We start from the raw sequence: 25,334 nt of genomic DNA on the forward strand, positions 1-25,334 counted from the left end.
TGGAGCCTCAGCTTCACGATCTGTCCTTCCAGGGAGCACTCAGGGCTGATTTCCTTCAGAATGGATAGGTTTGATCTTCTTGCAGTCCATGGGACTCTCAAGAGTCTCCTCCAGCACCATAATTCAAAAGCATCAATTCTTCGGCGATCAGCCTTCTTTATGGTCCAGCTCTCACTTCTATACATCACTACTGGGAAAACCATAGCTTTAACTATACAGATCATAGCTGTCAACCCTCCCGTTTTTTGCGGGAAGCCCATTATTTCAATCCGTTTCCCGCTGCCGCCACCCTGTGAAATGCCTTGCTTGTCGGCGCTGGCTGCTCACTCACTTGCTGAGTATTGCCGGAAAAGACCTCTATGCATGCCCGGGCATGCACAGAACCGATTTCCAGTGCCGATCTGTCCATGTCTGGGCACCGGAAATCGCTTCTGCGCATGTCTGGACATGTGCAGAAGTTACATCCGGTGCCGCGCTGCTGGGTGAGGCCGCTGATCCTTTATTTTCCAATCCGGAAGTTGACAGCTATGATACAGACCTTTGTTGGCAAGGTGATGTCTCTGCTTTTTAAGATTTTTAAGGTGCTTTAGGAGTGTTAAATAATAGTTATATATACACTTATATGTGTGAGGGACAGGGGATATCGCGAAGTCCCTCCCCTCCTGAGTTCAAGCCAATCACCGAGCACAGGGGAAAGCAGAGAGAGTTCCGATTCCAGTGGGGAAGCAGGAAGTCGTGTCCGAGGCTCAGGCAAGGTAGAGGAGCCAGGGTCCCAGGTGGGACAGGAAGGGGCGAATAAGGGAGGGAGACCCATCCCCCCAACGCCAGAACTACGCAGAAAGAGGAGGGGAAAGAGGATGGGTCTGCCAAAGCTTTTGTGTTGGAGAAAGACGCGCCAAAAGCCATTAGGAGGTTCTGAAACCGACTGATCACATCACTCCGTGTAAATAGCAATGACTTTAGCACTGTAAATACGCAGCACCAATAAAAGAATAAAATGCAGAGCTGCGTAGCGTCGTTACTCTGAAGTAGTCCACTCCGGCCACTGTGACAGCAACCTCCTAATCCTTTTTGGGCTACTTTGGAGTTGCCGGGATGAGCGTGTCAGAGGCGGAGAAATGGCGGCAGATCGCGGAGCAAGCCCAGCAAGAACTGCAGCAGCTGTCGCTGCAGGCGCAGGGGGAATTGAAGGCAGCTAAAGAAGAGATTAAGAAGGTCCAGGACGACCGGCTACAACTTGCGGAACAGGTGAGAGCGCTACAGGAAAGAGAGCAGGAATTAAGGGCGGTGGCGGTAGACCTCCAAAACAAGCTGGATGCAGAGAAAAACAAGGCGGGAGGGGCACCCCAAGTCCAAGTGCTGCCAGGAAGGAGAGCCGGGACGCTAGTAAGCAAGTTCAATGGAGACCCGAGGGAATATCAGGGCTTTGAGACTGAGATTGTGTATGCTCTTGAGCTGCACCACGCTGAGTTCCCTGATGATGAGCACAGGGTAGCGTTTATTGTGGAGCACCTTACCGGGGCAGCCAGGGAGTGGCTAAGACCGTTAATCGCAACAAAGAATCCTTGCATGAAGAATGTCAAACTATTTCTAGAAGGTTTGAAAACGATGTATTCGTCCGATAGTCATATGGACCAGACTAAGGAGGAACTTCATAATTTACGCCAAGGAAATATGACAGTTCGCGCGTATTGGGCGAAATTCACCATGCTGGTGCACAGATTGGGGTGGGAACTCGAGTCACCCCCAATGCAAGCAGCGTTCTACTTGGGGTTGCATGAGGAGGTGAAGGATGAGCTCTCGAGAGGTCCAAAGCCCAGTAATATGGATCAGCTGAGCAAAGCAGCTCTGGCGGTGGGGGTGAGACAGGAATCCCGGTGGAGCGACAAGCAAGCAACGCGCGCAAAGCGGGCTTGGTTCCCACGGTCGCAGGAGAAGCCACTCCCCCAACAACCCTTTCAAGCCACGCCTGGGGCCAGTCAGGACCAGGAACCCATGCAGATTGATAGCGCGCGCGCACGGGCTTTTCAAACCCCAGCGGCGCCAAGACGCAAGGAGGGAAGGGGTGGGAATTGCTTTCTCTGCAACTCCCCCCAGCATCTCGTCAGAGACTGCCCACATCGCAGGGAGTGGCAAGGAAAGGCGGGAACGGTTATGCCCTCCCCCACTGACGCAGCACCACAGCAGGGAAACGGGAAAGCCTGGCTGCAGGAGACAAGGGGCAGCAGCCAGGCACAGTCAGCAGACAACAGCCCCAGCCCACCCACCCGCACAGAGAGGAGCAGAGCCAGCCCACCCCTCCCAGAGCAGGAGTGGTTCTAGAAGTGACGCTCACGCTCCCAAATGGCTATCCCCTGACGGTCCTCGCCCTAATTGACAGTGGGGCGTCAGCGAACTTCTTCTCGAGAACCTTTGCAGAAGAGCACCAGATCCAGCTTCTGCAGCTGGATTTTCCTCTGCACGTGGCGACCATTGACGGCAGAGAGCTGCTGGGAGGGGCCATCACTCATCAACCCCCCCCATGAAAATGACGGTGGGAAGGCACTCAGAGACACTGGCATTCAACGTCACCACCATCTCAGACCCCCCCATCGTCTTGGGCATGAGCTGGCTGGCGCGCCACGACCCCTCCATCAGTTGGCACCAGAGGTGCATCACTTTTGGATCGGACTTTTGCCTGGAACATTGCATGCAGCACCAACCAGGGGAGGGGCCTCCGATAGCCACGGTGGCCACCATGCACGTCAAAGGGGGTGAGGCGATACCCAAGCCGTACTGGGACCTGCAGGAGGTCTTCAGCGAAGCGGAGTCCGACCACCTACCCCCGCACAGGCCTTTTGACTGCCAGATCAACCTGGTGCCAGGGGCAACTATACCCCCAGCCAAGCTGTACGCCATGTCAGATCAGGAACTGGAGGATCTACGCGCTTTCATCGACAAGAACCTCAAGCGGGGGTTCATCAGAGAAAGCAAGGCAGCAGGGGGCAGGTCTTCTGGGTGGACAAGAAAGACACGCAACAGCGCCGTCTTGTGGTGGATTTTAGACGGCTGAATTCAGTGACAGAGCCAGTGGCTTTCCCCATGCCCAGAGTGGATGATCTCCTGACAGCGGCACGCAGGGGCAAGATTTTCACCAAGCTAGACCTGAGGGGGGCGTACAACTTGATCAGGATCCGGGAAGGCGATGAATGGAAAACCACGATGTTCACGCCTCTGGGCTCTTTTGAATATCTGGTGATGCCCTTCGGGTTGCAAGGGGGCTCAGCATGCTTCCAGGCCTTCATGCACCACGTCCTGGGGTCCCTCCTCTTCAGGAAATGCTTGGTCTTCCTGGATGACATCCTTATCTATTCCGATGACCCAGTGCAGCATGTGAAAGATGTCAGGGAGGTGTTGCAGCGCCTGAAGGAGAACCACCTGTATGTGAAGCTGGAGAAGTGCAAGTTTCACACCAAGGAGGTGGACTTCCTGGGCTACAAGCTGTCAGACAAGGGGCTGGCGATGGACAAGGACAAGGTGCAGGCCATCCTGGACTGGCACAGCCCCAGGACGCGCAAAGATGCCCAACGCCTACTAGGCTTCGCCAACTTCTACAGGAAGTTCATCAAGAACTTCTCTCGCGTTACAGCTCCCATCACTGACTGCCTGAGAGGCAAGCAGAAGTTCAGGTGGACACCAGAGGCGCAAGCAGCGTTTGAAAGCCTCAAGAGGGTGTTCGCCTCAGACCAGAACCTGTTCCACGTGGTTCAGGACGCGCCCCTACGCGTGGAGACAGATGCTTCTGATAAAGCTGTGGGCGCCATTTTGTTGCAACTGGACGCCAACAGAGAGTGGAGACCCTGTGCCTTCTTCTCCAGGAAGTTGACCCAGCCAGAGCGAAACTACACGGTGTTTGATCGGGAACTTCTTGCGATCCACGCTGCGTTCCAGCACTGGAGACACTTCCTGGTGGGCGCCAAGCACCCCATCCAGGTGTGCACAGACCACAAGAACCTGGAGTTCTGGAGAACTGCCAGGGTGCTCAACCAGCGGCAGATACGGTGGGCAGAGTTCTTCTCGAACTTCAACTTCTCCATACACTACATCCCGGGAGAGCAGAATGTCAGGGCGGATGCCCTCTCCCGCAAGCCAGAGTACATGGAGGAGGAGGCGCCACCGGCACCCAGGCACATTTTCCCCCCGTCAGCTTGGTCCTGCGGAGCAGCAGTGGTGAGCGAGGCAGAACTCACAGCACTGACGGCAGCGGATGAATTTGCCAACCGCATCTTCAGAGAACTGAGAGGGGGGGGGAGCAGGCAAACGACTTTGCAGAACGCAGGGGGCTGCTTTTCTACAAGGGTGCACTGTACCTGCCCACCACCCAGCTTAGACGTACGGTCCTCAAGCAGATGCACGACAACCCAACGGCGGGTCATTTTGGGAGGGATAAAACCACTCACCTAGTCATGAGACACTTCTGGTGGCCAGGGGTGCGGGAGGATGTGAGGGATTATGTAAGGGGCTGTGACACCTGCCAGCGGGCAAAGGTGGTCAGAGCGCCACCAGCAGGTTTGCTGGAGCCCTTAGCCACACCGCACAGGCCGTGGGAAGTAGTGTCCATGGACTTCATCACAGACCTGCCGTCGTCCAGGGGCAAGACCGCAGTGTTGGTGGTGGTGGACCTCATGTCCAAAATGTGCCACTTTATACCGTGTGCCAGGGCGGTCTCTGCAGAAGAGACAGCCAAACTGTTTGTGGATCACGTATTCAGACTGCATGGATTACCTTTAAGGGTTATTTCGGATCGTGGCCGCCAATTTGTTTCCAGGTTCTGGCGGCGGCTCATGAACCTCCTGCAGGTGGAGGTCAGCTTGTCGACGGCTAGACACCCGCAGACCAATGGACAGGCGGAGAGGGTCAACGCCATTCTGCAGCAGTACCTGAGATGCTACGTCAGCCAGCGGCAAACGGACTGGGTGGATCGCCTGCCACTGGCAGAATTTGCCTACAACAATGCGGTGCACGTCTCCACAGGGGTGTCGCCCTTTAAGGCCAATTACGGGCGTGACCTCAGATCTTTCCCAGAGAGGGAGGGGGAGGAGGAGGAGGAGGGCCCACAGGCTGAGGATTGGGCAGAGGAACTGGAGACGGTGCACCAGCAGCTCAGAGAACACTTGGAGAGAGCCAAGGAAGCGTACAAGAAGGGGGCAGATCGCCACAGGCGACCGGGGGAGGTCATTAGGGTGGGGGACAAAGTTTGGTTGTCCTCGGAGGGCCTTCCCATCAGAGGACGATGCAAAAAGCTGGCGCCCAGAAGGTTGGGCCCCTTCACGGTCACGCAACAGGTCAACCCGGTGGCATACAGGCTGGCACTGCCAGAGGACATGAGGGTGCACCCTGTGTTTCATAGATCGCTGCTGTCGCCGTACAGGGAAAGCAGCAGGCTCCGAGACAGCGAACAAACCCCTGAGGGAGGGGGGGAGAGGGAAGGCAGGGAGCAACTCAATGAGGCCACGGCCATCCTGGATTCAAGGTGGGGGGTGGGGGGACTGGAGTACCTCATGGCATGGGAGGATGCTCCACCGTCCCAGAATGAATGGGTCCCAGCCACTCAGATACAGGAGGAATTCCTGGTAGAAGAATTTCACGCCCTCTTTCCCCATAGACCCAAGCCCTGGCACATGGAAAGGGAGGGGGAGGGGGAGGAAGCACGGGAGAGCAGTTCACCATGGCGCTGGGAAGCGGAGTTTGAGGAACCAGAGGATGAGGTATGGGTGTCACCGAGATCCACCCAGTCAGAGGAAGGAGCAGATTGGCAGAACATTTTTACCCCCACCAGCTCTGACGCGACGGACTTTTTGGGATTCCCATCCTCCCAGGCAGAAGGGGGGGGCTTGCAGGACTGGGGGGAGGTGTTCACACCAACGGGCTCGGAAAGCACTGAGTTCTTAGGCTTCCAGTCGTCACCGACACCTGGGGGGGACCTGGGGAGGGGTGAAGGAGAGCTTGGGAGGGGGGTGGATGTGAGGGACAGGGGATATCGCGAAGTCCCTCCCCTCCTGAGTTCAAGCCAATCACCGAGCACAGGGGAAAGCAGAGAGAGTTCCGATTCCAGTGGGGAAGCAGGAAGTCGTGTCCGAGGCTCAGGCAAGGTAGAGGAGCCAGGGTCCCAGGTGGGACAGGAAGGGGCGAATAAGGGAGGGAGACCCATCCCCCCAACGCCAGAACTACGCAGAAAGAGGAGGGGAAAGAGGATGGGTCTGCCAAAGCTTTTGTGTTGGAGAAAGACGCGCCAAAAGCCATTAGGAGGTTCTGAAACCGACTGATCACATCACTCCGTGTAAATAGCAATGACTTTAGCACTGTAAATACGCAGCACCAATAAAAGAATAAAATGCAGAGCTGCGTAGCGTCGTTACTCTGAAGTAGTCCACTCCGGCCACTGTGACAATATTGAATCAAGTCCTATCATGTGTTCCTAAATTCTTCTCTGGCTTGGATTCAAATTTGCGCCCAGGAAGAATTGTCAGCTGATTCATCTTTCATTCATCATACTGCACTGATAGCACAAAAGGGCACCTGGGTAATGTAGCATTCCTAAGATGTATTTCCAAAAGAAGACTGGACTAAAAAATACGGCAAACTTCTTTTGGGACAAGAGGGATTTCTGAGCCACTCCAACCTAGACTGAGGGGAAAGGGAGTTGCCCATCACTAGTGCTTGCACTGAGCATCATTTACCATCATTTTGCCAAGAGTCATCTAGTCCAACCCCCTGCAATGAAGGAATCTCAGCTCAAGCATCCATGACAGGTGGCCATCCAACCTCTGCTTGAAAACCTGCAGGGAAGGAGAGTCCACCACCTTCCATGGGAGTCTGTTCCACTGTCGAACAGCTCTTATAATCAGACTGTTTACCGTAGTTGGAATCTCCTTTATTGTAACCTGAATCTATTAGTTCGGATCCCACCCTCTGGAGTAGCAGAAAATAAGCTTGCTCCATCTTCCATGTGACAGCCCGTCAGATATTTGAAGATGGCTTTCATCTCCTCTTCTCCAGGCTAAACCTACCCAACTCCTTCTCATCAGGCTTGGCTTTCAGACCCTTCTATCATCTTAGTCACCCTCCTTTGCACACCTTCCAGCTTGAACATTGACTGTTGTGATCTGAAATGTCCTTTAAAATGTCCAGGGACTGAATCAGGAGTGCCAACTTGAATAAAATATTGGGGGGCAGGTAAGCCCCACCCCACATAATCGATCACATGACGTGGCACACCTACACCATTTGAATGGCAATGCCCATGAAAGGGATCTTAGTGCCTAGGAGTTGGCTCCTATGGACTGAATTATTATTATTATTAAACAACCATGAGCTGGAATCTTTTGTTGGAGAGGTGCCCAGGACACGACATACCTGCCTTTACGTGAGAATTCATCTAACAAATGTGATGTTTGAAGACATCTTGTCCAAATGGGCACATGGCAGATTTAGCTGTGGCAGGTGTAAACAACGGAAGATCTGCTGGAGAAAAACAAAAACAACAGAGAGTTTAGAAACATCCCATCCTTTCAGAAACCACTGAAGAATACCACCAGCAGCCTTTCCTCTGGCCAACTGTCAAATGGAATGAATGGAATGTTTTCCCCTTTGACCTTTATGGTCGCTTAGGAACACAGTTGCTCCTGATTTTCTGCTTCCTTTTCCTTCTCAGGTCATCCTAAAAATATGTGTGTTTGCGCGTGTGTACATGGACTTTTTAAAAGAGTGAGGTCTGTTTTATGTGTTTAAAATATTTCCATACTGCCTTGTCTACTGACTTAATGCAGAGCAAATTGCTCTGCCACAGCAAAAGCTGCCCCCCCCAAAAAATCTATGTAGCAAAGCCACAATTTATTAAAACAACTTCAATAGTAAAAATGCCTGTGCAAATGATGAGAGAGAGTGATTCGGGGGGAGATAGAGATGCAAATTTGGACCACAGAAATTTGAGCTGCCCTAAGACTTGGACACCTGAGGCAAACCACAAAATGATGCCCCCCCCCTCGCCAGCAGGGAAGAAGGGGTGAGTGAGGATCTGCAGGAGGAAGAGGGAGTGGGGTGGGGAATAAAAATCTATGTCGGGATCAGTGGTGGGAAGAGCCCAGCAGCACCTCCTCTTCTCCAAGAGGCCACTGGAGAGGCAGCCAGGGGAGGGGGGATTTGACCTCCAACCAATGCATTGCAGCAGTGGTGGGAGGCCAGAACTGCTGCCCCTGTGGATCCTGCCACCTGAGGTGGTTGCCTCACCTTGCCTCATGGGTGGGCCAGCCCGGGTGTGAAGTCCCTATGAAACACCAGACAAGGACCACTGCATTGGTTTGAGGCCCTGGCTGGGTTGGCTCCAGGTCGTTGCAGGTCACCACACTCATGTGCTGGATTGGGCCCCAATCAGATTGAGGGGGGCACGCACCATTCCAAAGCAGACTTGGACTAGACTCCTAAACACACTTACCTGGGAGTGAATCCTAGTGAGCCTTGTGGGGCTTGCTTCCAAGAAGACATGCACAGAATTAAAGCCTTGGAGCAGGGACAGCCATCCTGGAGCCCTTCAGATTCTGTTGGAAGGCAACTCCCACCTGTCATGGGCCAGAAGCTGAAGGAGCAGAAGACAAAGTGGCTCTACCTGCTGCTTATCAGCCTTCTTGCTCCTGATGAGAACCAGCTGGCTCCAGCTTTCTGAAGCAGGGTTTCCAGGCTCAGTGACTTGCTGGAAACAACATTGATCATTCCCGACTAGACTCTTGCTGCTCCTTGCTCCTTGCGACCTTGGACCCTCGGCTTTCTTGACCCCCAGATTGTCTGACTATGTGAACTGAGATACTCCTGGACTGGACCTTGCACAGTGGTACCTCGGTTTACAAACTTGATCCATTCCGGAAGTCCATTCTTAAACCAAAGCCGTTCTTAAAGCGAGGCGCGCTTTCCCTAAGGAGGCCTCCGCCACAGGTGCCCTTCCACCATTCAGCTTCCGTTCATAGACCGAGGTAAAGTTCGCTAACCAGAACACTACTTCCGGTTTTGCGGAGTTCGTATACCGAATAGTTTGTAAACAGGGCTGTTCTTAAACCGAGGTACCACTGTATACGGACTCTGCCGTCAGGCAACTCCTCCCCTAAGACTCGGCTGGTTGGCTGGCCTCTCCCGCCCCTGAGCCCTGCCGTGGCTGGCAGAACAGGGCTGCTGACTGTTGGCTGTAGCTGACATATGCTGGACTCTGCAACATCTGGGCAATTCCACATGGGCTATCTCAGGCCCTCCAAGTGTCTCTGTTTTCCAAGGACAGCCCCAAACTTACAAAAGCTGTCTGGTTTCTGATTTGATCCTGGAATATCCTGCTTTTCCCTATTTGTAAGTGGGAGATTGCCAAACCTCTGGTGAGAAAGCCTTTTTTAAAAAAAGCTTCATTAGAATATCTATCTTATTGGAATATGGGATATACTCTTTGAACTTGAACTTGAACACTGAACTTGAATCATGATATAGAATATTGGATATAATTTTGATCTTTAACTTTGTACAGTTTCTGATTTGGAAAATACCTTACTGAACTATTTGGAATTATTTGGAACTACCTGGAACTTCACAATCAAACCCAAACCTACGGAGGGGAACTCTCATCTAACTTTGGACAAAAAAGTCCATGGAAAAGGTGAGTGCCTGGAAATAGCTGGAGGTTGGGCAACTAATCAGGCCAAGTAAAGTGATTGGTGAAGACCAGAGTATTTGGAACTTTGGAAGGAAATAATAACTGATCACAAAAAGAAGATAGACTACATTTAATCGGACTTGGGGAAAGCTTCTCTTTGTCCTTGCAGCCTTTTCCTTCAACACTCAACAGACGATTCTGGATTGATGTTGAGAGGACTAATTAACAACTATTGCATACCATCTAGACATTGTAAGGAGCATCAAGCTATTAAATTATTACAAACACAATATTCATTGATCATTAATAAAGAAGTATAGTGGAAAATTTAAAAAATGAAACAAAAATATTTTGAGTATGCTAACAAACCAGGGAAGTTCTTGGCATGGCAATTAAATAAAATGAGATGAAAAATATTATAAGTAAAATTAAAGTTAAGGAAAAACTTATAGATAACCCAAAGGAGATTAGGAAAGAATTTCTCAAATATTTCACAGATCTATATAGGACAGGACCAGAAAAGAAGATTGAAATAGAGGAATATCTGAGAGCAAGCAAATTACCAAAAATCACAGATGAGAAATTAGTAATTCTAAATGCCCCCCAAACAGCTTCAGAGATATTGGAAGTAAGTAGAAGTAATTAATCAGGCAAAAACAGGGAAATCGCCAGCCAAATATTATTAAAAAATTAAATAAACAATTATTAGCACCATTACAAGCTACAATGAATGAAATTTTCATTCATTTTAAATGAAAGAGAGAGGCCTATATAACCTAACCGTAATCCCAAAACAAGAGATGGACTTGACCTCAATAAAAAATTATAGACCAATTTCACTATTAAATAACGATTTAACGCATAGAGCAGACACCTGGCCCTTGGCGAATCTATGTCTCAGTACATTTGAGGGGAAGGCATTAAATCTTGCTTTAATGAAAGCAAATCTGTGGGAAGCAGTGGTGAGGGAGGATAGATATGCTGGGGCATGATGTATCGGAGTAATGCCAATGTTCACAGGCGAACAGACCCCCTCACCCAGCATAATGTTACGTTGTAGCTCAATATCATCCATTCTTTGTTTAATAAGTCTTTTTGCTGAAGTAAGATCTAGATTTAGGATGTCTATGGGAGAAATTCCATATAGCAGAAGTTTAGCATGGATTTTGCTAGTCCAGGGGTTTGCAAAATCATCTCACCATAGACATTGGGTGAGATAATGGCTTGGTAGTCTATGCCAAAGAGTTATCCAATAATTAAAGACTCTTTTCCACAGGAGGGATTCTAATGAGGGGATCTTCAATTCTAGGCGTATAGATGCATTACTCACACACAGGGGAAGCTTTAGAAGCCTACGTAGAAATTGATTTTGCAACGTCTCTAAGGGTGCAAGGTTCGTCAGTGCAGCCCAGAGCGGGGCAGCATAGGCAAGGGGGGGGGTTACTACTTTGACATTAAACACCTTCAAGGCCGAGGGGACGTGTAAGGCTCAGTCTCAAAAGAAGAACCGAAGAAGTGCATGGCCTTGTTAAGTAGATACTGGATGTGTGATTTCCATCCCATATTGTATTGGAATAAAATTCCTAGATACAGTCATACGTCAGTTTAAGTACGCCTCGGTTTGAGTATTTTCAGTTTAAGTACTCCGCAGACCCGTCTGGAACGGATTAATCCACTTTCCATTACTTTCAATGGGAAAGTTCTCTTCAGGTTAAGTACGCTTCAGGTTAAGTACGGACTTCCAGAACCAATTACACCCATACCTCGGGTTAAGTACGCTTCAGTTTAAGTACTCCGCGGACCATCTGGAACGGATTAATCCACTTTCCATTACTTTCAATGGGCAAGTTCGCTTCAGGTTAAGTACGCTTCAGGTTAAGTACAGAGAATACAGTACTGAGGAAAAACAGGAAGGCCTTTCACTGAACCTGGTGTTAGAAAAATGAGAAACTGAAATTGACAGGTTAGTCACCCCTAATCTGAACAAACATACCGTATATGTTGCTGTTGTTTAAGAGCTGGAGGACTTCATTTCACAAATTTTGCACAATAGCTGCAGATTCTCCCATGTTGAGATTAAGCAGTATGAATCTGGGTTTTGAATGATGTGTGCCCCACATTCCATCTTTCTGTCAGTCTGTTGCAGAAATGCCTTAAGAATTTCAACACCCTTTTCCCCCAAGTCAGTGACTGAGATCCAGTTCTGTCCTATAGAAGGAAAGAAGGAGAGCCGCTATCCTACAAAATATAATATTCAAATAAGGGAACTGGAATAATTTGAACTGAGGAGGGAGAGAGAGAGAGAGAGAGAGAGAGAGAGAGAGAGAGAGAATTTGCATCTTAAAAAGCAACATTCTCATTGACATTCTTCTCATGGATAATTAAAGAAAGGCAAAGGAAAGTTGTAGCTGTTGAACACCATCCAAGCATTGATACATGTTTGAGCATGGTTAGTGAGAAATGGCTCCTAGGAACTCTGAGTCTCCTCCTATTGCATTACGTCTTTGACTAAGAAAGTGACCATTTGCTCTTGGTTTCCTAAGTCGTATCAGCTCATTTCTGCCTGGCCATACAAAACTCTTAGCATATTTGAAGCCAGTATTGGTCCGCCAAAGAAGTGGCACCCCTACCCCAACTCCCATCAAGGATAAAACAATAAGCGGAGAGAATGACTGAAAGCAATGGAATCAGGTAAAGTAATTTTTGTAAATATCCATATTTCTTTCCTTAGAAACGGGGCTGCCGTCCAATGCAAACTTACCAGGGAGAGCAAGACCTACCGAAGACAGTGGGGCTTGCATTTGAGTGAACATGAGGAAGGTTGATTTTCTGTGCATTCTGAGAGCACGGACCAAATTCTGCTCTTGTAAGAAATTAAATGAGTGTTCTCTCTCATTCCATGGCAACAAGAAGGTGAAGTAAATGTTGTATTTCAGTGAAAGCTCCTTGTAAATCAGCAGGCTATGGGTTGCTCATTTTAAGCGGGTAACAAGGACAACCAAACAAAGAATTCTTTGTCAATTGAAGGACATGGAAGTTTGCACACTGTTTCTCATTTGCTGACATTGACTTGGGAAAGAGAACTTTTGCCCTTCAAAAAATAGCTACTTTGCACCTTTTTTAAATAAAAACAACAACAATCAAACAATAATTTTAAGTTGCTGAACCTTCTAACATTAGCATACTATGTATGTTAGTACATAGATGTGATTCTATCTCCTCCCCACCTAAAAAAGCCACACACACCTGAAACCAGTAAATGGAGAAAATAGAACCGGAGAGAATGAAGCAATTTGCATTCCGACATGGAAACAAGTGCTGCTCAGTTGGGAGTGAAGCCAAGTCATAAGAATGCATGCAAAAAGGGGCAGGCAGGGGAGGGGAAAGTTTTGTAGAATCGCAAGGTATTCTGCAAACCACATACATGTACACACAGCAGCAAAAACTGCTGTTATGGGAGTGAGACGATTTGCACTGCTTTGTTCCTAATTAGGAACAAGACTGAAATTATTATGTGGCTCAGGACCCCCGCACCTCAAGGACTGCCTCTCTCCCTCTGAACCAACCTGGAGCCTGCAACCATCCTCTGAGGCCCTTCTTTGTGTGCCTCCTTCTTGAGAGATCTGGAGGGTGGCAAGATGAGAAAGGGCCTTTTTGTGGTGTCTCAATTGTGGAATGGCCTGGCGCCAGGTGAAAACATTCCTTTTTAATCACATTTTATGCAAATCTATCTCCTTTTTTCTTTTGGTGATATGCTCCTTCTGAGTCCATGCAAAACTCTGTCTACAGACTTTTTAATGAAAGGATTTTCTTCCCCCTTCTTCAGGAATTTGTCAGAAGCACAGAACAACTGGAAAGATTCTGGAACAGGGCCAGAAGATTCCTCAGGTAAACCTATGTCCGGAAAGGAGACACCCCAAATGCAGTACATAACTGCCCAATTGGGCCTTCTGTGAAAGGGGGGAGTGGAGGAGGACACACAAGAGGCCAGTTAACCTGCTCCAGGTGTAGCCTCCATTTTTGCTTTCAGGTACTGTAAGTGTGGGAGGAGAGCAACTGTTAAAGCACAGGAAACGCCCACCTATTCCTGCCCCTCCAGCACAACCCAAACCATCCTCCTGAGTGCACTGGCAGTTTCTCCCACATAAGTTGGATGGGAGCCTTTTGGATTTGTCCGTGGAAACTTTTTCTACTGTTAACCTGAGTTTCATGCCTCTCCCTGCTGTGCACACAGAGTTTCCAATGGGGCAGCGACTCCTTTCCCCTCTTGTGGTCTGCAACCTCTCTCACTCAAAGCACAATCAGGAAAACAACAAAAATGAACTAGTTTTTGGTGTCTGCAGAATAAAGGAGCTTTTGTGGGGACCTAGAATGGCTTTTCTGTTCCTCAACAACTTTGTGCAGGGTTTCGATGGCGCTCTGCCATTTCTTGCTGTGGGGGCATTATGCCATTGTTGAACGGAGTCGGCTTTCAAAGGGGGCTTCCTTGCTTCTGGGACTCAGAAGGGCTTCACCATTGTGTCTGTTCCTCCTTTGTGCAGGGCGACTTCCTCAGTGGGGAGAAGAGCCCTCTTGGATCAGACCAAAATCCTGTCTAGTCCAGCATTGGGTTCCCTAACGGGGGGTGGGGTGGGGCAGTTTGAGTCAGTTTGCATTGAAAGGCAAAACTATTCCTACTTCCCCAAATAGTATTCTCACAGAAACCCAGCCATCCTTTGACATTTGCACTTTGTTGAATTTCACAATGCAGTTCTCCCACCATATAATGCACACAAAAAGCTATATACTGAGGATATAGTGTGCCACTGGGCTGCATGTTCCTCAATGCTGTCCCACATGAATGACTTTGTGCAATTAACAGGTAGGTAGCCATGTTGGTCTGATGTAGTCGAAACAAAATAAAAAAATTCCTTCCAGCAGCACCTTAGAGACCAACTAAGTTTGTCATTGGTATGAGCTTTCGTGTGCATGCACACATCTTCAGATACCCAAGTACTTGCGCAAGTAGAAACGTAGCACAGCAATGAGAGGACAAGGCCAGATCCTTTGTACCTGACGTGTTAATTTCCTGGCTTCAGGAAGTTCTTATATGGAAGAGCATTCAAATATTGTATCTCCCACCTGGTGGGAAAACAAACCAACGGGGTTTTGCACCTTCAATAATTCCAAACAAGAGGGACCCTGAGAGTGTCTAGCTCAGGGATACAGAGGCCCCGTTTGGAATGAGCCTAGTTGTGTGGTGGTGGAAATCCAGAGTAGCTCCACCAGAGAGTTTCCAATCCCTTTCCAATCCTCCCCCTGACTTTCCTTCCCTCTCCCTTTCCACGCTGTTATGTACTGAGCATGAAATTCACTCTCGACTCCGAGTATATTTCACACGCCTTGGTGGCAAAATGACCTTCGCCTTCATTTTTCTCTCGGCTGAGGATGCAGCACCTTCTGGAGGGCCTCTCAGGCTTTCTTTTCTTCTCACCTCCCCCCCCCCCTTCATGGGTTAGAAACAAATGTTGCTCTGGGGGCTGCTTGAGAATTAAGTGAGTTGTTGTTGGGCTAAGCCTTGTCTTATTCTGTCTGTCAAACCCTCTACCTCCATGATGACCAAGTGTCTGTCTCCCCATCCATGGATCCAAGTCCTCCCTCCCTCCCTCCCTCCCCCCCTCTCTGCCACTTTCTGGATCCCCTCACTTTGTCACACTCTAGCACAGCCATGAAATAATAATAATAATACACTGTAATAATAATAATAATAATAATAATAATAATAATAATAATAATAATATTTTATTTATACTCCGCCCATCTGGCTGTGTTTCCCCAGCCACTCTGGGCAGCTTCCAACAGAAGTTTTCAAATACAATAATCTATTAAACATTAAAAGCTTCCCTGAACAGGGCTGCCTTCAGATGTCTTCTAAAAATCTGGTAGTTGTTTTTCTCTTTGACATCTGGTGGGAGGGTGTTCCACAGGGCGGGCGCCACTACTGAGAAGGCCCTCAGCGCTGGACCTCAGTGTCTGGGCTGGACGATGGGGGTGGAGACGCTCCTTCAGGTATACTGGACCGAGGCCATTTAGGGCTTTAAAGGTCAACACCAATATTATGAATTGTGCTCGGAAACGTACTGGGAGCCAATGTAGGTCTTTCAAGACTGGTGTTATGTGGTCTTGGCGGCCGCTCCCAGTCACCCAATCACCCAGTCACCGGTCTAGCTGCCGCATTCTGGGTTAGTTGTAGTTTCCGGGTCACCTTCAAAGGTAGCCCCACCATGGGCGTACCCAGGATCAAAACTAGGGGGGGCAAGGGGAGGGGCCAAGGCACGGAAGGGGAGGGGCCACAAAGTGGGCGGGAACGGCGAACTCGCGCTCCGCCGGGCTGTGCCCCTCCCTAGCAGCAGGGCTGGTAGGCGGAGGCGGAGCCCAGCCCAGCGGAGCGCGAGTTCAGCGTTCCCGCCCACCGCGCCGCGCTCCCTGGTTCCCCGCCGCGCTTGGCCTTGCCTGAGGGCGCGCCGGGGAGCTGGAGGGAGGGTGCGGCGCGGTGCGGCGGGAATGGCGAACTCGCGCTCCGCCGGGCTGTGCTCCGCCTCTGCCCACCAGCCCTGCTTCTAGAGTAGGGCAGCTGCCCTAACTTGCCGCATGGTGGGTACGCCCTTGAGCCCCACGTAGAGCGCATTGCAGTAGTCCAAGTGAGAGCTGCAGGCAGGAAAGGTCTCAGCCTGCATACCAGATGGAGCTGATAAACAGCTGTCCTGGATACAGAATTAAACTGTGCCTCAGAGTGCTGCAGTGATTGTTGAGCAACTCTTGAGATTGTCCAGCTGGACGACGAGCAGGAACAAAAACTGCTGACTAGTAACTTGGTTCTTGTTGTTTTATTTACAGCAGCAAACATACAAACTATTCACAAGTTACTATTTGTGCGGACAGGCGGAGTCCCCCAAACCCCAGGCAACCCCCGAGCAGAATAATGACTTAATGACAACTTGCTATGGGATTGAAATTGGCCACAACTTTATTAAGATTCAGATGTAGGGAGACCTTGGCTCAGGCATTGGGCATTCTTCCTCCCAGCCCCCAGCCGGGGTTCTGGGAGACTTCAGGGTTATCCAGAATGTGTGGGGGTTGGGCTGGCTCTGGAGAACAAATGTTCAAGCAGAGAGCCTGCCCCCTGTTCACCGCCGCTGGAGGGGAGAGCAATGACAACCATTTGCTGTATGGACAATGCCTCCCCCCAAGACCCCTTTAACAGGGGGGGAACCCTGGTATTGCCCCCATCTAGGAAGATAGACTAGGATTCCGCCCAATGCCTGAAACTGCCAAAGTTGTGACGTACTGCTACAGGAAAGGCGAAACCTGCCAATGCAGGGAAATTCATTTCCGGCCCTCCAACAGTGGCCCTGATGTAGCAGCGCCTGTGTACCCGTGGAAAAGAGAGGTTAAGCTGCAAAATAAGACTTGAATGAGGGTGTGGAGGGTGGGAGAAGCTCTGAAGCCGACTGCTGGTTCTCAGGTAAGATTCACCTCTATTGTGTGTGCTGCATGATCCCTCCCCTTACCTGGCCAATCCCCTGGCAACATCTCCCCAGGCTGGATTGGCCGATTGGCTGAGGTAGGCGGAGACCCCAGGTATCCAGCCTGGGGAGGATGGCGCCAGTCCGAACTTCCAGGGGCTGCTCTGGGATCCAGGGGCTGTACGCGACCGCCCCCCCCCATTTGATGTGGGGAGCGGTCATTACAACAGGACCTCTTCACTCTCAGCAACTCCTCAGCACTAACCACACCAACACTCTCCAACACACACCAGTGGAACTCAGCCAATCACTTGGTTGTTGCTGGGTCTCCTTATCTCTAGGCAGATTCCTTTCATGTTCTGTCTTCCCAGGCTGTGGAGATTCTAATTTCAAACTTGCTAAGCTGCCTGCAAATCATGAATTCCAACAGGTTGTTGGGGGGGGGGGGTTGAAGACCTTTTGCTCTTTCTGAAGCAGGGTTTCTGCAAGATCCTTGTCTCCAGAGCCCTGGAGTCACCCCACCAACATGAGAGGGGAGCTGTTTAGCCACTGCATGCTCCAAAGTTGAGCATTCAGGAACTCTGAAAACATTCAGTGCTTCCATTTCCAGACAATGGGATGCAGCAAGTTCTGTGACATGCAGTGGAACTTCCAGGAAAATATGACTTCGGTCACTCTGAAAGTGATGTTGAGGCAGCCTGTATCCTTTGCCCAGTATGTGCACAGCAAATAGCAGATCTTGCTGAAAGGCAACACATAGAGATCAGCAAGGACATTCTAATTTCTAATTATGATTATTATTGTATAGTTATAAGATTATTGTATCATCTTAGAAGGTTGCCCAATCTTAGAAGGGTCATGGCCGTGACTATCGTGAAGGACCCTGCACTTCTGAATTTGCTACCTCACTCCTGGTGTTGGGTTGGCCTCTGTGCGAAACAGGGCCCCAAACTAGATGGACCTTTGCTCTGAATCTTGGGCTCTTATTAGCTATGATAAGAATGGAATCTCTAGTTACAAATACAGTATACCTCTGTATACTGTATCAGGCAGCAGGGGTAAATGTTAACAAGAAGTGAGGACTATTGCCTTCAAGCCTGGGCTTTCTGCTGGCAACTGGTTGGCTACTGTGTGTGTGGGGGGGGGGGGGAGACATTGGACCCTAATGGATATTTAGACTTACTCAGCAGAGCTCGTACCTTCTTAGCGCTCCAGGCTTTTGTTGTTTTTATTCCTTTTAAAATCTTGACAGTGAGGAATTGCATCTAAATGCCAAATCCTACTGTCACAGTGGCCGGAGTGGACTACTTCAGAGTAACGACGCTACGCAGCTCTGCATTTTATTCTTTTATTGGTGCTGCGTATTTACAGTGCTCAAGTCATTGCTATTTACACGGAGCGATGTTGTCAGTCGGTTTCAGAACCTCCTAATGGCTTTTGGCGCGTCTTTCTCCAACACAAAAGCTTTGGCAGACCCATCCTCTTGCCCCTCCTCTTCCTGCGTAATTCTGGAGTTGGGGGATGGGTCTTCCCCCCTTACTTGCCCCTTCCTGTCCCACCTGGGACCCTGGCTCCTCTACCTTGCCTGAGCCTCGGACACGACTTCCTGCTTCCCCACTGGAATCGGAACTCTCCCTGCTTTCCCCTTTGCTCGGGGACGGGCTTGAACTCAGGAGGGGAGGGACTTCGCGATATCCCCTGTCCCTCACATCCACCCCCCTCCCAAGCTCTCCTTCACCCCTCCCCAGGCAACCCCAAGTAAAACGCCGCTTGCATTGGGGCAGACTCCAGATCCCACCCCAATCTGTGCACCAGCATGGTGAATTTCGCCCAATACGCGCGAACTGTCATATTTCCTTGGCGTAAATTATGAAGTTCCTCCTTAGTCTGGTCCATATGACTATCGGACGAATACATCGTTTTCAAACCTTCTAGAAATAGTTTGACATTCTTCATGCAAGGATTCCTTGTTGCAATTAACGGTCTTAGCCACTCCCTGGCCGCCCCTGTAAGGTGCTCCACAATAAACGCTACTCTGTGCTCATCATCAGGGAACTCATCGTGGTGCAGCTCAAGAGCATACACAATCTCAGTCTCAAAGCCCTGAAACTCCTTCGGGTCTCCATTGAACTTGCTTACTAGGGTCCCAGCTCTCCTTCCTGGCAGCACTTGGACTTGGGGTGCCCCTCCCGCCTTGTTTTTCTCTGCATCCAGCTTGTTTTGGAGGTCTACCGCCACCGCCCTTAAATGCTGCTCTTTTTCCTGGAGCTCTCTCACCTGTTCCGCAAGTTGTAGCCGGTCGTCCTGGACCTTCTTAGTCTCCTCTTTAGCTGCCTTCAATTCTCCCTGCGCCTGCAGCGACAGCTGTTGCAGTTCTAGCTGGGCTTGCTCAGCGATCTGCCGCCACTTCTCCGCCTCTGACACGCTCATCCCGGCAACTCCAAAGTAGCCCAAAAATGATTAGGAGGTTGCTGTCACAGTGGCCGGAGTGGACTACTTCAGAGTAACGACGCTACGCAGCTCTGCATTTTATTCTTTTATTGGTGCTGCGTATTTACAGTGCTCAAGTCATTGCTATTTACACGGAGCGATGTTGTCAGTCGGTTTCAGAACCTCCTAATGGCTTTTGGCGCGTCTTTCTCCAACACAAAAGCTTTGGCAGACCCATCCTCTTGCCCCTCCTCTTCCTGCGTAATTCTGGAGTTGGGGGGATGGGTCTTTCCCCCTTACTTGCCCCTTCCTGTCCCACCTGGGACCCTGGCTCCTCTACCTTGCCTGAGCCTCGGACACGACTTCCTGCTTCCCCACTGGAATCGGAACTCTCCCTGCTTTCCCCTTTGCTCGGGGACGGGCTTGAACTCAGGAGGGGAGGGACTTCGCGATATCCCCTGTCCCTCACACCTACCTTTTCTATGGAGGGACCCAGGTGGTGCTGTGGGTTAAACCACAGAGTCTAGGGCTTGCTGATCAGAAGGTCGGCAGTTCGAATCCCTGCAACGGGGTGAGCTCCCATTGCTCGGTCCCAGCTCCTGCCAACCTACCGTAGCAGTTCGAAAGCACGTCAAAGTGCAAGTAGATAAATAGGGACCACTCCGGCGGGAAGGTAAACGGTGTTTCCGTGCGCTGCTCTGGTTCGCCAGAAGCAGCATTGGCATGCTGGCCACATGACCCGGAAGCTGTCTGCGGACAAACGCCGGCTCCCTCAGCCTATAGAGCGAGATGAGCGCCGCAACCCCAGAGTCGGACACGACTGGACCTGATGGTCAGGGGCCCCTTTACCTTTACCTTCGCTATAGCAGAATAGGCTGCCTGTAGAATGGGTGGCAAGCATTGAGAAAATTGTTACGTGCTGCCTTAATCGCTAAGCGTGGAGAAACTTCAGGGGTTCCAGGGCTCAGTTTCCTTGGAGATGGTGGTGTCTTGAGGATGTGTGGTTTTAGTTGCATGCATATAGAACCTGAGCCCAAGATGGAGGGGCTCACAGATTAACGCCCCAACAGATGTTGCTTCTCCATTAGTCTCAGCTTGAGAAGGAGCACAGAGCAAGCAGGTCTCTGGGTCTCCGGATTCAGTGGCAGACCTTGGCACCTCAAATTTCAGTGGCCGCCTGTGTGATGCCAACCTCTGGTGCCCCCCACCTCTCACCTTCCATTGGACACCATAGTTGGGGCACCTGCTGCAGGGCCCACAAGGCTCCCTGCCCGGTGCGACTGAACCAGTTGTGCTCGCCTAGATCCACCTTTGCCTGCTTCCAGCTCAGCTCTCTCTCTCCTCCCAAGGAGCCTGCAGGGCAGTTAGCTCTTACAACTGAGCTTGGTTTTTTAATATGCTGATGAAGACCCTTAAGTGGCCCACTACAGGGACGTGGGTTAAACCACTGAGCCTAGGGCTTGCCGATCAGAAGGTTGGTGGTTTGAATCCCCGCAACGGGGTGAGCTCCCGTTGCTCAGTCCCTGCTCCTGCCAACCTAGCAGTTTGAAAGCACGTCAAAGTGCAAGTAGATAAAGAGGAACCGCTACAGTGGGAAGGTAAACGGCGTTTCCGTGCGCTGCTCTGGTTCGCCAGAAGCGGCTTTGTCATGCCACAGAGATGCAGGGGTGTTGCAGCAGTCTCCTATTTCTTTGCCTGTTCCCCAGTGCCTCTCTGGACCACGTCTGCTGATGGGCTGGTTAAGCTGAGGATGGACCCCACGTGTCTGCAAGCTCCCATAACTGTTCACCAGATGTTTCAAGAATCCTTAGAGAAATACGGGTCTCTCAATGCAATGGCCAGCAAGAAGGACGGGGAATGGGAAAAGATCACCTTTGCTGAGTATTACAACTATTCTCGCAAAGCAGCTAAAAGCTTCCTGAAGGTAAACTTGGGGGGCCTGAAGCAGGAGATCCAAAGTGCTGTCCTTTGGGGTGTGGCTCTTGTGTGGTTGCTTTTCAGAGTCATTTTTAAAGTGTAAGGAGAGGTGTGAACAATAAGGCCACCCAATAAGAACAGACGAGCATCCTAGGAGGGTGGGCAGGTCCCTGGCAGGAGGACCAACAGCCCCAACGTCAAGAGCAAGCCTGAGAGATGTCTGGTCCAGAAGCTGCCCGTGTCTCAGAGAGATGGGGAGGTGGGTTCCTGATGTGCCAGTGGGCCAAGCTCACAGTGTTTCCATTGGTGTTTCAAGCCCCAGCAACTTGGGACCAGCTGACCTACAAGATGGCCTTGCAAGACTGCTTCAGTCTGCAGAACTGGCACTATTGTAGGTGCCACATCTGCTGGAAATTGATCTTTTAGTGCAGCAGCATCTGCACGCTGGAACTTCCCACCTACGGTATGGACCTCAGGCAGCATTCAGACCCCTATTTCTTTTGCAAAAAATGTGCTTTATCTTCTCTCTCTCTTTCTCTCTCCAGCTTGGCCTTGAGCGATTCCACAGTGTAGCGATACTTGGGTTCAATTCCACAGAATGGTTCATTTCAGCCGTGGGAGCTGTTTTTGCTGGGTAAGCCTTTTGGGAGGCATATGGGACTTATTTCAGGCACTGTTCAGCCAACCTTGTTTTGCAAGATCAGAAACAAAGGAGCCACCATTTATTCCATTATGCCACCACCTCACCAGTATTTCATTTTGTTTTACTCTTTTCTTATGCTGATATCTCACCTTTCTTCCATCTTGGAACCCTGGCCACATTTGCTATATCCTGGGGGTGCTATGGGAACACATTCTATACTATAAAGCCAGCGATGTGGAGCCTGTGGCCTTCCAGATGTTGTTGGACCCAACACTCATCAGCCTCGCCAGTGGAAGGGGTAGATGGAAGACTCCAATTTCCAGTGTTACCTGCACTGTTTCCATTCCGCTGCTGTTTAGTTTCCAACAGAAACGACATCATTGGGCTTGCTGTGGTGGAATTTTGTCCGATTAGCTGCTTTGTTACCATCATGTGACATTCCATACCATTAGTTTCGGTGTGAAAGAAACACAATGACAATGGGTGTATGTCATCCATTATGTGTTGATTTGTAGACTGAAGGCAACAATAACAGTAAATATAGTCCATATGCACCAGATTGATTTCCATTCTGGACACAGGACGAATGAGAGAACATTGTCAATTTCCACACCAGTTTCCATCGGCATCCTCCAACCTCATGAGTCACAGGCTCCCCCGCCTTAAGAGTAATTCTGGCAGGGTGAGGAAGTGAGGAAGGAGCCTTGGAGTACCATGGTGTGAGCTAAGCCCTTGCAAGGATGGTCATGGAAGCTAGAGAGACAGGCATCTCTGCTCAGCACTCGACCCAAGGCTGGGGGGGGGGGCGCTTCCCTGGCAACCTAATGGGGAAGTGAGATCTGCTGGAGGGTTAATGCTGTGAGTGCCTCCATCCCACGCTCAGGTTGTGTATGGGTGTAAATAAAACCATAGCTCCTAAACATGCCACCATCTCCTCTGACCTTTGTTGCAAGGAAAGTGCAGGAACCCCTGGAGCCTCTTGGAGTTTGAGGTGCACACAACAGGGCCAGGAAGCAAAGCCTTCCTTTTTCAAAAGTGTCTTTCGCTCCCCTTCCAGCGGCATTGTGACAGGAATCTACACAACCAGTTCTCCTCAGGCCTGCCACTACATTGCTCAGGACTGCCGAGCCAATATCATTGTGGTCGAAAACCAGAAACAACTGGACAAAATCATGCAAGTAAGAGACTTCAGCTTCTTCTTCTTAAAAAAAACATCTATAGATGGGGCCAATATGGCCAACTATCGCCCAGTCTCAAATCTTCCATTCTTGGGCAAGGTGATTGAGCAAGTGGTTGCTGAACAACTCCAGGCACACCTGGAAGAAGCGGACCATTTGGATCCCTTCCAGTCAGGATTCAGGCCTCATAATGGGACTGAGACTGCCTTGGTCATACTGGTTGATGATCTCCGGTGGGCTAGGGACAAAGGTGAGAGCTGTTTCCTAGTTCTGCTGGATCTCTCAGCGGCTTTTGATACAATCAATCATAACATCCTTCTGGACCGTCTAGAGGAGCTAGGAGCTGGGGGCACTGTCATACAGTGGTTCCGCTCCTTCCTTCTGGGCCGTGTTCAGAAAGTGGTGGTGGGGGATGAGTGTTCAGACCCCTGCACTCTCACTTATGGGGTGCCTCAGGGTTCTGTCCTCTCCCCCATGCTTTTTAACATCTATATGCAGCCGCTGAGAGAGATCATCAGGGGGTTTGGGCTGGGTGTTCATCAGTATGCGGACGATACCCAGCTCTACCTCTCTTTCAAATCAGAACCAGTAAAGGCAGTGAAGTGTCTGGAGGTGGTTGGAGGATGGATGGCAGCTAACAGATTGAGATTGAATCCTGACAAGACAGAAGTACTGTTTGTGGGGGACAGGAGGCGGGCAGGTGTGGAGGACTCCCTGGTCCTGAATGGGGTAACTGTGCCCCTGAAGGACCAGGTGCGCAGCCTGGGAGTCATTCTGGACTCACAGCTGTCCATGGAGGCGCAGGTCAATTCTGTGTCCAGGGCAGCTGTCTATCAGCTCCATCTGGTACGCAGGCTGAGACCCTACCTGCCCACAGACTTTCTTGCCAGAGTGGTGCATGCTCTGGTTATCTCCCGCTTGGACTACTGCAATGCACTTTACTTTGAAGGTGACCTGGAAACTACAATTAATCCAGAATGCGGCAGCTAGACTGGTGACTGGGAGCGTCCGCCGAGACCACATAACACAGGTCCTGAAAGACCTACATTGGCTCCCAGGACATTTCCGAGCACAGTTCAAAGTGTTGGTGCTGACCTTTAAAGCCCTAAATGGCCTCGGTCCAGTATACCTGAAGGAGCGTCTGCACCCCTATCGTTCTGCCCGGACACTGAGGTCCAGTGCTGAGGGCCTTCTCGGTAGTGGCACCCGCCCTGTGGAACGCCCTCCCACCAGATGTCAAAGAGAAAAACAACTACCAGATTTTTAGAAGACATCTGAAGGCAGCCCTGTTTAGGGAGGCTTTTAATGTTTAATATATTTTATTTTATTTTTCTGTTGGAAGCCGCCCAGAACCTGCACAAGATATTTTGTGTTAGAAAGCTAACCCATTCCCAGAGGAATCGACTGGGGGCTGAAAGGAAAGGCTGGGTGCAGCTGAAGAAGGACCTTTGCTCTGGGGTGAAGCACCTGCTCTGCATGCAGAAAGTCTCGGGTTCGATCCCTGTCATCCCGTTAAAAGGATCAGATAGCAGGTGCTAAGAAATAACCTTCTGCCCAAGAGCTGCTGCCAGCCAGGGAAGACAATACTGGGCCCAGGGCCGTCTTAAGCATATCTGGTGCCCTGGTGTGAAGATCCCTCCGGCGCCCCCCCCCCGCCCCGTTTCCCAGCATGGCTGGCAGGCGGGCGCGGCGCACAGCGCGGCACCCACCCTGGCAGCCCAGTGCCCTGGGCCAGGTGGAGCAAAGCTCTGATCTGTCTCCAGGAGGGCATTGTTTTCTGGGAAGGACTGAAGAGCAGAGTCAGGCCTCACTGAGCAGCTGCAGATGAGGAGGACACTCCCCACATCAGCAGATCTTGCACTGGTGCTGGGGAAGGGGGGGCATAATCCAGCTGTGCCCAAAGTGGGTGGTCGTGCCCCCTGGGGGTGGGATCACTTGGCAGGGTGCTAGGAGGCAAGGGCTCACCTTGAAAAGATGGGCTCACTGGATCAAGT

General features: G+C 50.5%; 1 protein-coding gene across 1 annotated transcript in view; it reads left to right on the forward strand.

Annotated features, from left to right (window-relative positions):
• Positions 1-12,222: 12,222 nt before the first annotated feature.
• ACSBG1 (acyl-CoA synthetase bubblegum family member 1) overlaps positions 12,223-25,334 on the forward strand; it is a 31,362-nt gene continuing 18,250 nt past the window's right edge. Inside the window, exons 1-5 of the mRNA XM_035137911.3 lie at positions 12,223-12,358; positions 13,494-13,555; positions 21,309-21,526; positions 22,065-22,153; positions 23,220-23,340. Coding sequence (XP_034993802.1) covers positions 12,336-12,358; positions 13,494-13,555; positions 21,309-21,526; positions 22,065-22,153; positions 23,220-23,340 — 513 coding nt within the window. The 5' untranslated portion in view covers positions 12,223-12,335. The remainder of the gene's footprint in view (positions 12,359-13,493; positions 13,556-21,308; positions 21,527-22,064; positions 22,154-23,219; positions 23,341-25,334) is intronic.

Source organism: Zootoca vivipara, chromosome 13, assembly GCF_965207765.1.
Source record: "Zootoca vivipara chromosome 13, rZooViv2.hap1.1, whole genome shotgun sequence".
Lineage (NCBI taxonomy): Eukaryota > Metazoa > Chordata > Lepidosauria > Squamata > Lacertidae > Zootoca > Zootoca vivipara.